General features: G+C 42.6%; 1 protein-coding gene across 1 annotated transcript; it reads left to right on the forward strand.

Annotated features, from left to right (window-relative positions):
- The first annotated feature begins 2318 nt into the window (after positions 1–2318).
- rnd3a (Rho family GTPase 3a) lies at positions 2319–15906 on the forward strand. The gene is made up of 5 exons (XM_018701819.2): positions 2319–2644; positions 3016–3103; positions 11637–11746; positions 13428–13562; positions 13659–15906. The coding sequence occupies exons 1-5, from the start codon at positions 2495–2497 to the stop codon at positions 13905–13907; spliced, it is 732 nt and encodes a 243-aa protein (XP_018557335.1). The 5' UTR covers positions 2319–2494; the 3' UTR covers positions 13908–15906.
- The last annotated feature ends 364 nt before the right edge of the window (positions 15907–16270 follow it).

The raw sequence follows: 16270 nt of genomic DNA on the forward strand, positions 1-16270 counted from the left end.
GTACCCTCATTTCTATTCTGGGAGCCCTGTACAGTATTTGGGCGACTGTACTTGTCCGCCAACGCCATGAACAGAAAGACCCAGTTTTAATGTCCAGTGTGTGACATCTTGGCCTTTATTTCAGCAGAGAATTGGAACCAGTTTCTGTACTGACAAAAGACTCAATTGACCAGAATGCACTGCATTCATAATACATGTTAGCTTTATGAGAATAAACCTCTTTCCACTAAACTACACGTGCTCAGGCAGGTTTATGCTCCTTTTCTGTGGCTTGCTGCAATGCACTATGGGGAATGTAGGATGTCACAAGAAAGCAAGAAATAAATCTCCTGAATGCATCAGACATTATAGGCTGATAGTCACATATGTAAATAGGTGGAATTCTCCTTTTAAGATGTTTCTGCATGATGTCAATCTGCACAGTCTCACTTTGGCCCAAATGTGCAGCTGCACCCAAGTGAGACTGGCAGCGCTGCAGGCTATAACGCAGAGAAACACATACACACACACAGGCAGTCAGGCTGAATAAAACCAGAGACTGCACAGGGGCATAATGTGTAAACACCTCAGTTAATGTGGTTTTGTGCACTGCCTCCTCTGCTATCGTCCTCTCGGTCTTAGCAAGCTGGGTTTATTTGAACATAAAGATTAAAGAGAGGATATCAGATTAGCCAGAGAGCATATTTAAAAAATAAAATATGCAAAAGAAAAAGCACAAGATGACATGCAGGTAAAAGCCAGAATTTGAATGAGGTCAAATGCATATGGTAGAGAGATAGCAGCCAAATAGCAGAGCTATAGTGTGTAAAATCCCCCCGTCCCTTCTCTCCTGGCAGTGCTGTGTCCTGGAGGCAGAGCTCCCACACAACAGACGGGACTCCCACCACACAGCCTGCAGGGTGGAGCTGTCTCACTGCAAAAACGCTGCCAGCTACGCCGAGAGTCCAATCACTCTGTCGCAGAGGGGAGAGCTGATGCCGAACACTGTTGTTTTCCCATTTTTGTAAAATTAGCGGTGGATGCTGTGTTGGGGAAGTAGCCTGAGGGCTGAGAAATGAGGCCTTAAGAGCAGAAGGGTTCCTGTTCACACTCTGAAAAAGGTAGACGAATGTGAATGTGGTGCATTATCGACCCCGGAGGGAAATTTAGTTTCCATTTTACCCTTTTCTCTGAGTCCTCTCATAAGGAGCTGGGTGAATGCTAATTTGTTTTCTCTGGCTTTGTATGCCACAATAAGTACATGTATTACTCACAGTTAATGAGGGAATCCTCCCTGGAAACTACTGATGCTGCTCACTGGAAATAAGCAGCATCTGGTACTGGGTTCACTGGGTTTATTGTTTTATCATGTGGCTGAGAGAGAATCTGAATTGGATAGCTCTTAAAGGAAAACCTCCATGTGTAGCTCAATCAATACCTTCGCCTAATAAGCAACCTGAGGACTCATTCTCTGTAAGAGCTGAGTGAAATGTGTAATATGGTGCGTTGCTGTGTCACCTTGGGATGAAATTAGGCTCCAGGTGATTTACAAGAGCCTCAACAGGAACTTTATTGTGCTCTGACCCAGTAGAAACCTTTTTAATGTTGCATCGGTTCATTCACAAATTGTATAATATATATTACAAAATATTTTGTTGAAGGCTAAGTTAATTTTTAATATTATCCTACTCAGAAAAGGTAAACTAAATAAATAACAATTTTTTATTCTGCCACCATTTCTACTTTAGATGCCTCTATGTTTAAATGATAATAATTATGACTTCCATAATTATTTAGTTATCTGAATGCTAATTCTAGTTAGCAACATGCTAGAAGTATTATGAGCTGATTTCCTGTCTGAAACACAGCAAGTATGTCTTCCTTTTTTTTTTCAAAGATCGTGGTATTTGTGTCTTTTTATTGATTTATACTTGTTTTAACAAGAAGCAAAGAAAACAGACTAAAAAAGATGAACATTTATGAATGTCAAGTGCATGAAGGCAGTAAACATAGCTTAACTAGCATTTGTTGAGCACAGGACTACGTGTTGGGGCGTCCTACCAGCCCTGCCCTGTACTGTAAGCTATGATGTATTTATGAGCCAATGGTGTTTTTATCTGTGTGCTTCACACAAACGGTGTAAAAATGTTAATTATTATAATATATTCTGATGCCTTTATTCAATGTTATATTTAATGTAAGAGTTGTGGTGAGTCCAGAGGGGGCGCCATCGTGGAGGCCAGGGCCAGCAGGCTGCTGTGTGGAGGCTCGCGGGAGGGACGAGCCTCATCCAGACGGGAGGAGAGCCGCTGCCATTGGCTCCTGCGACGTTATAAATACAGGCAAATGGCTTTTACCGGCTCAGAGCAGGCGGAGACACCGGGGGAAGCAGGCAGGAGCGCAGGCAGGCTGACTGGGAGGCACCGTGACCGCATCTGTCGCTTCACAATCTCGACGCTTCACTCGCACGCAGGATTGGACTCAATTTTTTTACACTTAATCCCGATTTAAATCAATGAAGGAGAGACGCTCGTGTCAGAAATTATCTCTGAAATCCGGCATGGATCCCAGTCAGAGTGTGAAGTGTAAGATAGTGGTGGTGGGGGACAGCCAGTGCGGGAAGACTGCGCTACTTCACGTGTTTGCCAAGGACTGTTTCCCAGAGGTGAGACCCTGCACACCATCCAGGCTAATGAACATGATGCTAATTAACTTGATTTTAATAACACGGTCATGTGATCACCATCACCTCATGCTTTATGAGTCCGATGGGTTGAAGCTGCTGTAAAGATGAAGGATTATCTATATGATGCATGCATGTGTGTTACTATGTGTTGTAACTGTTAGGGTTAGCATAAGTGCAGGTTTAATTGTGGAAACTGTGTTGATATTAGTTGTTGTTGAAGTAGTAATTGCAGTTGTAGTGTTATTCCTTTAAGAATAAGCTTAATTTTCATCATAAAGTCATCTTTAAACACTTCATTTCCCACAAGGCTTGCTCTCTGATATGCTCTGTCTTCCATGTTTCTCCTGCAGAGCTATGTCCCCACAGTGTTTGAAAACTACACGGCCAGTTTCGAAATCGACACGCAGAGGATTGAGCTCAGTCTGTGGGACACCTCAGGTAATCACACCGTCCATCACCGCCTCTCTCATGTCTGCTCTGTGTCCTCTGTGAGTGTGTGTCTGTGTGTGTGTGTGTGTGTGTGTGTGTGTCAGGACAGAAATCAGCTCTGGTGAAATGTCCAGACGTGTCCTAACCCTCTGTGGTCCCTCTGGACACGCAAACAGCTGATAAGACCTGTGTCAAACTGGGTTATTGTTATCCTTAGAGCCATGTCTTTGATAACTCCCTCTAATGCTCAAGTATTTCCTCTTAAAAATGTCCAAATGATAACACATAAAGAGGCCCACGGTTGCAGATTTGAATAATGAAATTAATCTGTGACCCATTTTAATCAATAGAGCTGGGTTAATCCTTTCTCGTAGTCTGGAGTTGCTGTTCCTACAAGCCGGACACATTTCCCTTCAGATTAGGCAGAGCTCACCTTTTACCTACATGGAATTAGTTTTTTGTGTTAACACAGAAATGCATTAGAGGAATGGATTTCATTATGATTCCTCCCAGCTGAGCGGAGCTAAAGCAGAAACAGGAAGGGAGCCATAATGATGGGCTGAATGCGTATTCTTACATCTGGAGAACACACTTTGCTTGTTGCAATTTTTGGGAAAGTTTGGTTGTGCAACACGTGTGCTGACTCCAGCTTTTATCGCAGTTGGACTTTAGGTCCAAACCAGCTGCTGCGTCCCCTGTGTGTGTGTGTGTGTGTAAACAAGCCCACTTTCCCATCCATCAATGCCTGAGCAGTGAATAGCACAGCAGTCAGGCGTGAGTGAGGCATATGTTGTGTGTGTGTGTGTGCGTGTGTGTGTGCGAGCATGTGGTGTGTGTTGGGGCGGGGACAAGCCGACAGCCAGCTGTTGCGGGTCTGTGGCCTGGAATTCCTGAGCGATGTTGGAATAACTTTCTCGAATGTAAAGATCAGCGTGAAACTTTTTTTTCTCCTTCAAAAGAAACAAAGCAACACAATCATTTAACAAATTCTGATTTTGCACAGATTTAACCACAGCTGAACCTATTTTGAGCAGCAGATGCAGCATCTTAATGTTTGATTCCTCTGCCTTTTTTGGGTTGTTTTCCTCAAGAGGAAATGAAAATAACAGCATCAGCAGATAATACTCATTTCCAGGATCAGTAACACTACAAGCAGGCAAAACAAGGAGCTCAAATTTCAGATTTCTTAACCCCTGCAGTGTGTGTGTGTGTGTGTTGTGAAAGAAGAAAGTGGAAGAAATGAGAGCCAGCCAGAGTGAGAATTATATTTTATTGCACTGTGTTGGCTGGCCGCCTGGAGCCATTTTTCTTTTTCTTTCTGCTTCATAAAACAGCAAAGGGGGGGGGGGGTCCTATTAGATCAGTAGATCTGAGACAGAGCCAGACCCCCCACCCACCTTCAATCCTAGCCCCCCTCCCAACACTCACACACAAGCATGCGCACACACCCAATGACTGATTGATACAGCTTTCAGCTTGACCGGTCGCTTTAGGGACACCTTATCTCCTGAGGTGTGCTGGAGAGGTGAGTGTGTGTGTGTGTGTGTGTGTGTGTGTGTATGAGACCCCAGCATGCACTGGGACAAAGACCAGGATGCAGAGATGAAGACAAACACTGGACTGCCATAACCCCTCCCTGACAAACACACACCTACACACACTGTGGTGGTCTTTGTTCTGCAGTGATGAGAGGCCTAATGAGCAGCTTGGTGTGTGTGTGTTTGTGTGTGTGTGTGTGTGTGTGTGTGTTTAAAAGGGAGGGTGATGAGAGTAATTCAGGTCATTAAGGTAAATGCCTGCCAGCCGTATTGCTTTCCATTTGTCCCCACCCTGCCAGTCTGTGCCGGCTTTGCTTCCCAGCCTCAGGGTGGGGTCCGCTGGGGCAGAGGCCGCAGCCTTTGATGCTTCACACGTCTTTCACTGGCAGAGGAAGCGGTTAACGTTGTCTGTCTGCCCGCCTGCGTGTCTGAATGAGCTGCAAAGGTGTTTGTTTGAGAGTCAAACAGGAGGACAGGAAGATAGCAAAGGTAAACAGAGCAAATCCTGTAGCTCAGCGCCTGCATGCCTGAGGCCTCCTCTCATTTTCCATAGTAAAAATGCTATTAGAGGGCTATAAGAAGGTAGCACAGACAGGTCTGTAACTACAGGATATTTTCACTATTGATAGTTCAGTCTCTAAAATGTCAGAAAATGGAGAAAAATCTGAATTTCCCAGTGCCTCAAGTCTTTAAATCATCTGGTCTTTAAATTGTCCACATATGGTTAGCACAACAAGCCGTAAACAAAACACTGACATAGTATCATCTTACATGTTTCTGGGTTAAATCCAATATTCACTCTCCTTTTAGCTTTGTTTTAATCTCTGCTAACACCTGAGTAAAACATCTTAAGCTGCTAAAGGCCTCCCTGACTTCACTGACTAGTTGCTAATGTAGTCTGCTGTTTTGGTTCAATGAGCTTCAATGAGCTAAAAGATGCCTAAAATGCACCAAGAAGCTTAGAGGAACTGCAGAGCTGGGTGCTAAATCTATGTGGGTTTGTCACCATAGGAGGCAACCTTCAAATAACACATCATCATATGACTCAATGTTTATATTGAAATATTGATTAGAGCAGCTCTAAACTTGCAGTCGTTCCATCAGCTAATCGTTTGAGTGCTAATCCCAGGCTCATAAAAGATTGCTTTAAACAGGTTTTGCACCTTTGCACTGTTGAAATATTCATAATGTACTTACACTGGAGTGGACTGCAGGAAACGGCTTAGTGGTTTTCATACTTTAGAAATCAGTCTAGTATGTTTGTTCCAACTCTCTTAGGCAATTTCCCAAGGCTAGAACAAATAAAAGCTTCAATAAAATCTCATCAGAAAAACACAACAACCACAGGAGCTCAGGCATTTTCACATCAAGAACTCCCAAAGAGACATGTGTTGGACCCCACGGATCTCATTTGACAATATTTATTCCAGGGAACCTTATGGGAAAATGTGTTGTTTTGTGTTTACTGAACAGCTGCCACCTCTGCACTGAAAAGATGACCTACTTTGAAAACAGGAAGACAATCAGATAGAGGAGTTTTAAAGGAAGATGCATAATGACAGTTTGGCTACATCAGCCCAGATTATCATTTCCTCCTGTAGTCTCCAGAGCGTGTTGCATGTGCTGCATTCCATGTAATACTGGACAGCTTAGTTATGAGAGTTTTCCATGCACTTTGTAAGCTCCTCTGCTCGCGCACACACACTGTGCCCCCTCATTCCTCTCTCGGCAGCCATTGTTGAACTGGATCACATTTCTGGGCTCAGCGAATTGGAGCCGCATGTCTGGCATTCCTCAGACTAAAGGTTTCTACTTCCTCCTCCACAAAGACCCCTATTGTACCCAGCAGGCCCAGATCCTTAGTGGAGTGAAAGAGAAGTGGCGTGGTTCACTAAAGCCCTACCTTGTTTCCAAGGGAAAATTGAATCACAGTGGAATTTGCCGACTGGTGGTGCGGTGGTGACACAGTGTGTGAACTCAAGGACAGTGGAATCCAGTCAGAGATTAATAGGCTTCCTATCTGCTAATGTCATGGAAGGACTTTCTGTGTGATGTTACACCTGACAGTAAAATCTGTGTCTGGTAGTCAGCTAATCCAGCGTTTAGAAACCCATAACTCCTCTGCCTGACTTTCACTTGCTCAGCCGGGCTTCTGTTTGGATGCACGTTGAACTTCATGTTTTTGTGTTAGTTGTAATGTGGAGTCATACTTGACTCACACGTAGTTGTTAATGGGGCATTTGGTGTCATTAACACCTCCAGAGCTTGTTTAGGTGTTTAAGGTCTGCACACTTCCGAGTTGCCGCCAAAATGTGTCAGGAGAATTAAATATTGAACACTGTCAAGTGTTAAAACTTGGCATTGCCATACCTTGTATTGATACTCCCTGATCTTAATCATAACTTGACTAATGTAGCAGCTTTTTCAGGCTAGGTTCTTGCATCATTGGGCTAAAGCAGGCAGTTTTGCACTGTTTAGCATAATTCATTAAATATTTTTTTTTCTATTGTTAAATGAGTTGTGTACATTCAGATTGAGGTATTCAAAACTACACATGAATTGACACCAAGACTCTTCATTTAATCTGTATCATATCGCATTTTAATCCAATCATAATCAATTGTCACATTACATCATCATCATTTATTGTAATGCATCATTACACATTGTACTCCAACATATTATATAAGGTTTTGCCTCTTAACATGATATATCGTAATTATCGTAACATTGTGTTGTAACATGATAGCATAACATAAAACATTCTTTATCATATAGTAAAACAGCATTGTAACATATCAACAAATCATATCATAAAAAGTCATATTGTAAGCATGTTTTATTGTTACATATCACATCATTGCATATTGTAACATCAGGAATAACACATCACATCCTAATGTATTGTAATGTATCCTATTGTAAGATATCATATTGTAGTGCATCATAACAAATTACTGTATGTCATCATATTGTAATTTCCACATTACCTTTTCAGCTTCAACGTGGCAGAATGGCAGTGCTTGCAGCAGCAGATATCTTAGTAACCACAGCAACTACAGCTGCTAATGTTTCAGGTTATTTCAGTTTAAATTGCTCTTTGTCTTCTGCTCTGTTTGTGCTGAACATGTCTGGCTGGTGAGAGGTTATATATTTAAGCTTGATGGTGTAGGATGGCTAGACGTGCCTGTCGCTGTTTGTTGTTTCCACAGGTGTCTCCGAAGGCTTAACGCCTCTCCACACACATCGAGACACACACACACACATACTTGCGCTCACCGCCCTCCAGCTCAGTTCTGCTCAGCTATGTTAACTATGCAGTAAATCAGCAGGCCTGCAGACCTGTTGCCGTACCTCCACACTGTCAGTTGCAGCTGTCTTACCTCAGGACTGCATGTGTTGGTGTGAGATAAAGCAAACTGCCATGTCACTGTACCATTTATTGGGTGAAAGATTCTCATAGAAAGTGGGATGTCTTGATCATGATGATCATGGAAAACTCCAGCTCCACACAGGCAACATTGGGAAATTTCAGAGTTTTTTTGTGGAAGTCAGGGAACATCTGCGAATGTGAATAATGACTCACAGTGCATGAATAGAGCAGAACGTATTTTCCAACATGTTTCATGTATATTTATTACATTAAGTGGTGCTTTTTATCCCAGCTGTTGGAAACCAGCCTGAAAAAGCACATTACCAAACCAGGAAGGAAGAACATTTATACATCTTGGAAGAGCTTCTACTTAGTCATGGAAAATGACTTGGTTTTTCATCAGGATCACAGTGGAGCTCTGGTATTGTTTCACATTATACTGTATCCTCTCATGTCATCATGCACAATAGTAGTTATTTGCCGTGAGCACGACACAAGGGGGGGTAGATTTAAGAGAAGGCGAGAGGGGCTGGAGAGTGTGTGTCAGACTGTGTTTAAAGGACAGAGGGGGAGGACAGGGTGTGTGTCTTCCTTCCAGATTTAGAGATCCTGTGGGAGAACAATGACAGGAGCTAATTAGATGACAGTCACCAGGTCTTTGTGTGTGTGTATACGTGTGTGGTGTGTGTGTGTGTGTTTTAGCTCTGGGATTTCCTCTTATCTTTTCCAGTTGGCAGGAAGATGACCTCAAAGCAGAGTTTAGTATCTGATGCAGGCCTAATGGAGTTACAACAAGAAGGAAAATGTTGCCTATTAAAAATCTGAAAACAACTCCGAGCTGTATACCCTCATGCCACATGCTTCATTTTCCTGCTTATGTTGTGCAGCTTGAAATGTTTTTGCAAAGATGTATTTAGAGGATTTGCAGCTATAAATACTTAATTCTCCAGGTAAATTCTCAGGAACATGCGAGACATATCAACAGCAAGACCTCACATGCTGCACCCAGCAACACGGATATGTGTGTTTCCTCTCATTGGATTGATTAAAAACAATCAACTCATTGTAAAAATGTCAACCGACTCTACAGCTTACGCTTTCAGTTGCAGGGTAGGGTTTTGGTTTTTCCAGTGATTGGTTCCAGGCAGCAAGGGCTGAACAAAAAAAAACCCCTCAAACAATGAGATGTGGTTGTGATTGATTACGAGTCAACCATGAAAAATGGCTAAATAAATTCATGTGGGGGATCGCACATTCCTCCTCGCCTTATACTTCCTGTGCTGTGTCGACGATCGCTGCCCAGCGTGGTGTCACCTATCGGATGATTTTCCGAAAGATTCTCAGAGACGGAGTAAAAAAAGCAGAAAGCTGCTGGGAAATTGTAAGCCTGTGCGTTCCCATCTGAAACACATTATGTTTAGATCAAGACATCAAAATAATTTATTCTGTGTCGTTCCTGGCATCCATACTAAAGTGACTTTCAGTTTTTGAAATGATAATAGGCGTTAAGACACACAAATTAGCTGCATCCTAGATAGCCCATGTGTATCAACATTTGGAAAAGCGATACCGTAGAATGCAGGGTTTGACCCAAAGCACAACATTTTGACAAAGACCCCCCTCAAAACATAGAATGTCCCGTCTCTACCACTTCCCTTAAAGAGGAGGATTAATGCTGTCAGCAGGCTTCTCATTATATATCTATATCGCTATAGAGGCGATAAAGAGCTGTGAAGTATCAGTTTATTCAGTTCAGTTTTATTTATATAGCGCCAAATCACAACAAAAGTCATCTCAAGGCACTTTTCATATAGAGCAGACTCTTTAAAATTTACAGAGAGAGACCCAACAGTTCCCACCATGAGCAGCACTAGGCGACAGTGGCGAGTATGTATCTGGTATCTTCAGGTTTAATAGTCAGATGTGACTACAAAGTTACCATACGTAGACGATTACACAGTAATCCTCATAAAATGGAATTACACTAATTGTAAGATGAATTTCCCCTTTTTCTAATGAAACTACTTATTTGCATAAATGAGACTCAGATGCCAGTTTATTAGGTACCCTCAGCTAAACCTAAAGCCGCCTAATGCAACAGTCCTGCAATAAATCCTCCTCCTCATGAAGGTTATAATCAGGTTTTGTTGTTTAGAGAGGTGTTGATTTACTTAATATGAATTCTCCTGTCATTGTAACATTATTATGTAGCGCTCAACAGGTCTACAGTTTTCACAGCATTGTTTGGTGTCTCCCTTGGATGATGACCTCTCGGACAGTCCTGGCTCAAACACTTGGCATGTATGATTATGGGCATAGATATTTGCATGCAGGAATTGTACATTTATTGTACACACATCAGCCGGTGTCGTGCTTTGCTGCACGAGGCTCAAGCCTGGAAGGAAGCATGGATTGTTTAAACGGTGTCGTCTCCCATCCAGACTGTTTAGATTAGGAACATTAGATCTCCGAGAGTGTGTGTGTGTGTGTGTGTGTGAGAGAGAGAGAGAGAGAGAGAGAGAGAGAGAGAGAGAGACAGTGCATTCCTGGCTTTACTCCACAGCAGTGTTTAGAAAGGACCTCCCAGGGGAACCTTCAGTTACCAAAAACAAAATTCTCCAGATTCTTGGCAGCCGGTTGTGTGTGGTCAGCTCTAGGTTGTCATGTGATCTTGACTCACCTTGACATGACGCCACATTGCCCCCCCCCCCCCCACCCTTCCTCTCCGGAGATGTTATAGTCTGAGTGATGGGCGTCTCCCTCACACATGGCTTCAATTTTGAGGAGGGAGTTATTTCCTCGCTCTGAAGTTCCTCGTTTCTCCGGAGCGGATTTCTTCAACAAGTGATCTTGTCGTAGTCAGCACATTTTTTCTACTGATGCTGCATTATTTGTTTTTCTTGCCTGGTTGCTATGGATTATGGCTGAGCTGCAATCATGTCATAAGAGAATAAATGTCAGAAACGCTTCAGAGTTTAAAGCAATGATTTGGCCGCGCTCATACATTCAAGAAATGTGTTTGAGCTCGTTTATAGATTTGGTTGCTGCCCCTCACTTGAATACAGGTATTTCCTTTTCAGTGAAGCCAGAACTCAAGCTTTTAGAGGAATCAGGGTCCAGATGTCCTTGTTCCCAAAGCAAACATATAAATTTCACGTGGAAAGCCACTGTCTACCTCCTATCTTTTAAAACAAACACACAGCAGCAGGTTTTCTTTCCAAAATATGTAGAGAAGGGTCAGATCAGTGGATTTACCCACTTTTACAGCCTCCCAGTTAAAAGAAGTCCAATTCTACCAAATTGGTCTTAAAGTGATCAACTCCTGCTGATAATAAGGTTGTCCTGGAGTCCAGATGGTCCCAAAATAGCAAATTGAATCTGGAAAATTTCTGTGCCTCAGCTGGCCACCTGTTCTTCAGATGCATGTGGGAGCGAGTGAAGCTCTTTGCGTGGTCCTGAGTAGAGCAGTTGAAATAACTTCATCATTAATTTACAAGGATGAACTGAAAATAAGGTCACACTGACAAGTTCTGTTGAATAATCTTGGGTGTACAGATTCCTGCGTGTCCTTGTGTAACATCTTCAGAGACCAGCTACACTGAATCTGAATGTTGTTGTTTTTCTGTTTCAGGATCTCCATACTACGACAATGTGAGGCCTCTCTCCTACCCAGACTCTGACGCTGTTCTTATCTGTTTCGACATTAGCCGCCCTGAGACGCTCGACAGCGTACTGAAAAAGGTTTGTTGTTCTTCACTGACTCATTCATTCAAGAAACAATCATCAAGCCTTGGTGGAAGTCTTAGCCTTTAAACTCCACTTTAAAGTCTGTACTTTCATTTTGTTTGATGTGCTTACAAAGAGCTATGTTGCATTTAGCTTGATCAGAAGTTCAAGTCTATAGAGTGTTTGTAGCCTTGGTCAGATCTTGTGATGTGAAGTTGTAAAGCTGTAGTGTGACTCGAGGGTCGCTGGGTTAACTGCCTGGAGCGGCTGGGAAAAGGAAGTAGTGCTCTCCACCGCCTTAAACTCCTCCTGAGGTGTTGCCGAGCCACAAGTTGTTCACGTGGAGTTGCTGGCGGTAACATCTGATGACTGTGGCCATGGCTGACTACCACATGTCAGAGCACGTATTGAACATGAAGCAGGACAGGGAGCATCAGTCATCTGACTGCTTTGATGATATTAGAAAAAGGTTGTTAAACATATAAAAGCGTTGTTCTGTGCAGTAAAACACACCTGACATGTGTTCATCTTCTGCAAGGAACTTCCTGTTTTCCTGTTTTTTAAGGACATTTTAGACATCAACTAAAAGTAGATGCGTGTTCCCCTTCCCCAGTTTGTTTCATACTTCCTTGGTAGTCCAGTTCAGACCTTGATTCATTCCCCAGTTACCTGCACGACGCTGTTGATTTAGCTCAGCAAACCTTGTATTTGGGTCAAATCAAGGATGTTCCCGCCACAAACGAACAGCCACAGAATTAATTTGTGACTGAACCAAAACCTCTTTGTCTAAAGGGTCTCAGTGCGGTTATCGGACATGTTTGCTGTGCTCAAACAAATTATACCTAGGTGGAAAATGAACCAAGTTTGAAAATGCTTTTCATTTGATTTGGACCAATGCACCCAGTCTTATTTATTCAGCCTAAACCAGTCAAAAACATACTTCGTCTAGAAACACTGGAAGCTATGGCCCTGGTCACAAGCCACATGAATGTCTTTAAGCATTAAGCCTTTGTAAAAGAGTGGTGATAAAACTGTTTCCTCAATGTTCTGTCAGTCAAAGGTCATGTGTCAGACAATGATTTTCTACATTAGAATTAGCTTTGGTACAGGCAAGTGATGTTTGTGCAGACACACAGACAAACAACTTCCTCTTTGGATGTCGATAAACTTGATCCCCTGACCAGCCAGCCAGCCAGCCAGCCAGCCAGCCAGCCAGCCAGCCAGCCCTGAGGCACATTAGCCTCAGATTAAATCCCCTGGAGAAATACCATCGATCACAGAGCATTTATTGTTGTCAGGGAGGAAACATGGGGATTATTTGTAGTGCCTTTCCAGGGTTCAAAGCATGAGGGGCTCCAGGAAGTGGCAGCTTTAACCTTTGTACCTAAAGGCCGGGTGACGGGGGTGGAACTCATGGGAGCTCGTTCCAGGTCATTCTGGCCAACATGCATATTTCAACACATATTTGAACACTGTATCACAGTGAAATCATCATTTTCAAACTCACGGCTTTTTCTAGTTTGTACATATTTGTATCCTGTTGGGAAATTGTGACTAAATATTAATGTACTTGATATTATAGTTTTTTCTAGCAGATACTCTCCCTTTTTTCAAAATTTGTCTTAAATGAATTAAGACAAAACATTGTATTCTCTCTGAATGATGCATGATTTAGAGCCTTTGTCTTTCTCCACAGTGGAAAGGGGAAATCCAGGAGTTTTGTCCCAACACAAAGATGCTGTTGGTTGGATGTAAATCAGACTTGCGCACTGACTTGAGCACACTGGTCGAGCTTTCCAACCACAGACAGACACCAGTCTCTTATGACCAGGTACAGTCATTTAAAATGTGGTAAATGACGTGTTTTTAAACTATAACTATACATTTGCATAGTTTACTGTAATTGCTGATTGTACTCCGTCCTCAGGGTTCCAGCATGGCCAAACAGATCTCGGCGCCCTACATCGAGTGCTCGGCTCAGCAGTCGGAGAACAGCGTCAGAGACATTTTCCACGTTGCCACACTGGCTTGCATCAACAAAAACAACAAAAATGTCAAGCGCAGTAAGGCCGCCCGCGCCACCAAGAGGATTTCACACATGCCTGGTAGGCCCGACCTGGCGGCTGTGGCCTCAGACCTCCGGAAGGACAAAGCCAAAAGTTGCTCTGTCATGTGACTGATCAGACTGAGGAGGATTAGACTGAGGAGAATGAGGACAGAGCACAGTGCAAGCAGGAATCTACGGGGCAGCGCTCTTTCCTGCATGCTAAAGGCCCCTTATTTGTCTGGAAAGGGGTTTTATAAGCTTCAATTCATGTACATGTTACTGGAATACTCTGCACCAATGAAAACTCAATGCGTAGTAGCGTCCCAATCCATGTGGCCCCCTGCCCTATCAGACGAGGAAGCTATCTGTCAGCGGGCTACCTGCTCGGGGAAGTGACCTGCTTCCTCCGGGAGGACAAAGCGGACGTGGTCGAGGTTTTCCACACCAACAGGAAATGAGCAGGAGGAGTGATGTCATTAGGAGACACTCATTTGTACAGGAAAGGTTTAAGAACATGTGATCTTTTGAATGAGAGCCAAAGTCGGCGATGGGGGTTTGCTGCCTGGGAACAAAAAAAGAGGAGCTGCTGTTGTTTGTGCCGGATCAAAGACTTTTTGCTCGGAGGGCTTGTACAACAACTCACTCACTGTCACTGTGGTTTGGAACTGATTCACTCACCCCCGCTCCTGTAACTGTGAGACTAGAAGAGGAATTTCTTAGTCCTGTGCAAAGGATACATGATGCTGTGTGTCCTCCATCTTTGATATGTTGTCAGTATAATGTGAAGTCATTGCTGTGTAACTGCGTCATTGTTTTATTTTAGCTTCACCCTGATGAGTTTCAACCATGAACAGCTGATCCTAGGAGCTGAATGATTTATTGCATCCAAGCTGTTTAAAACTGCAGGTTTGTACCAGTCAGACAGTCATTCTGTGCCCATTAATGTCATCTCAACAGCTATAGATACATAAGGACTCTAAAGACAGATTATCCTAATTGTCCTCCACACTGACAGCTTTATGGACTCCTCTGTATGAAACTGGGAGCCATTAGCAAAAAGGCTCAAAGCTGCATTCACCCTTGGGTTTTGCTAACAATTCCCTCAGTTAATGTGATAAACAGATGCAGCTTTGCCCTTCATTTTTACCAGTTTCTAACACTGTTTTGAAATGAGAAAGCAGAAATAACTTGCATAACACATTTTGAAAGCCTTATGGGCCAAATGGCTTTAGTTGACCAACACTTAACAAGTCAAAATTTGACTAATTGTGTAAAATGAGGATGTCCTAACAGGCTAACAGCCAATTTTAGCTGTGAATCACTTTCCCACTGCACTTTAGAGAGGGAGTGAAAATGACAGCAACAATTAAAGCTTGTTTATTAGGCTCTGCAAACATCAGAGCTCTCGGCTTTGCATTTACTCCATGTGCTCTGACTGTCGTTGGGTAATATCTTCATAAAGGCCCAGTCAAACCAAAATGTGAAACAGCAGAAATTTGCAGCAAGAGAGAAAATAGATAGAAGTTCAGGAAGCTATCGTATCATACTAACATTAGCAGTTAGCTCGCCGGCTACAGCAGTTTACTAATTAACTCTCAGCCTCTAGAACCACAGATTTTATGACTCAGATGAATCCAGCTGTGCTACTTTCTGATGTGACTGGGCCTTAACTCAACTTGGATGATTTTGTTTTTCCTACACAGTCATTTCAGTTTTTGGGTTTCATGACCTTCAGGCCTGTGGGCCTTATTTTAAAATATGATAAAATATAAACAACAAATGAGTTTAAGAAGTTTAAGAGTCTGGTAAAAACCTGAGTGAATTTGTGGTTTTCATCTAACATCAGTGCAATTTAAGAAGCTGTTTAAATATCAAAGGTATTGATGCACTTTTAATGTAACTTTCAAACTTTCCCCATTAGCTCGTTCAAATGCCACTGCTGTCACATTTGGCAGAGCAGTGGCCCAAATCTTATCTCCATTTTCTAATCTGTTGTCTCTTCCCCGTGTACATTACCATGTTTTCTTGAATGTTGATGTCACCTTCAAAATGTCTTTGCCAATGTTGTTGCCACAATATTTATTGAAGTATATATTTTCCCTTTAGAATAAATGCAAATGGAATTGAAGCGAGATGTGTTTTGTGTTCATTGAGCGAGAAAAAGATGTAAAATGAGGCAGTTGGACCGAGATTTCTTTCTTGTTTTATGAGCGCTGCTATCCTGGTTGTTGTCACTTTAGCACCCAATTTACTCAGAGCAGCACACCTGTCTTCCATTGTAAGCAAACAAGAAGTACTGATAGGTGAAGGTTTACCCACTTGTGGCTGTGAGATGAAGTTGAAAGTTCTACAAACCTTGTAAGTAGACCTTGAATTCAGATGTTTTTTGTATGACTACCTTTTCAAAGACTTAACTTTCACACTTAATTAGATTTTGGATTTTCTTGCTCTCAGAAATACACTAAAAAAAACATTCAATCTGGTATTTTCAG

The sequence above is a fragment of the Lates calcarifer genome, linkage group LG7_2, assembly GCF_001640805.2.
Source record: "Lates calcarifer isolate ASB-BC8 linkage group LG7_2, TLL_Latcal_v3, whole genome shotgun sequence".
Classification (NCBI taxonomy): Eukaryota; Metazoa; Chordata; class Actinopteri; family Centropomidae; genus Lates; species Lates calcarifer.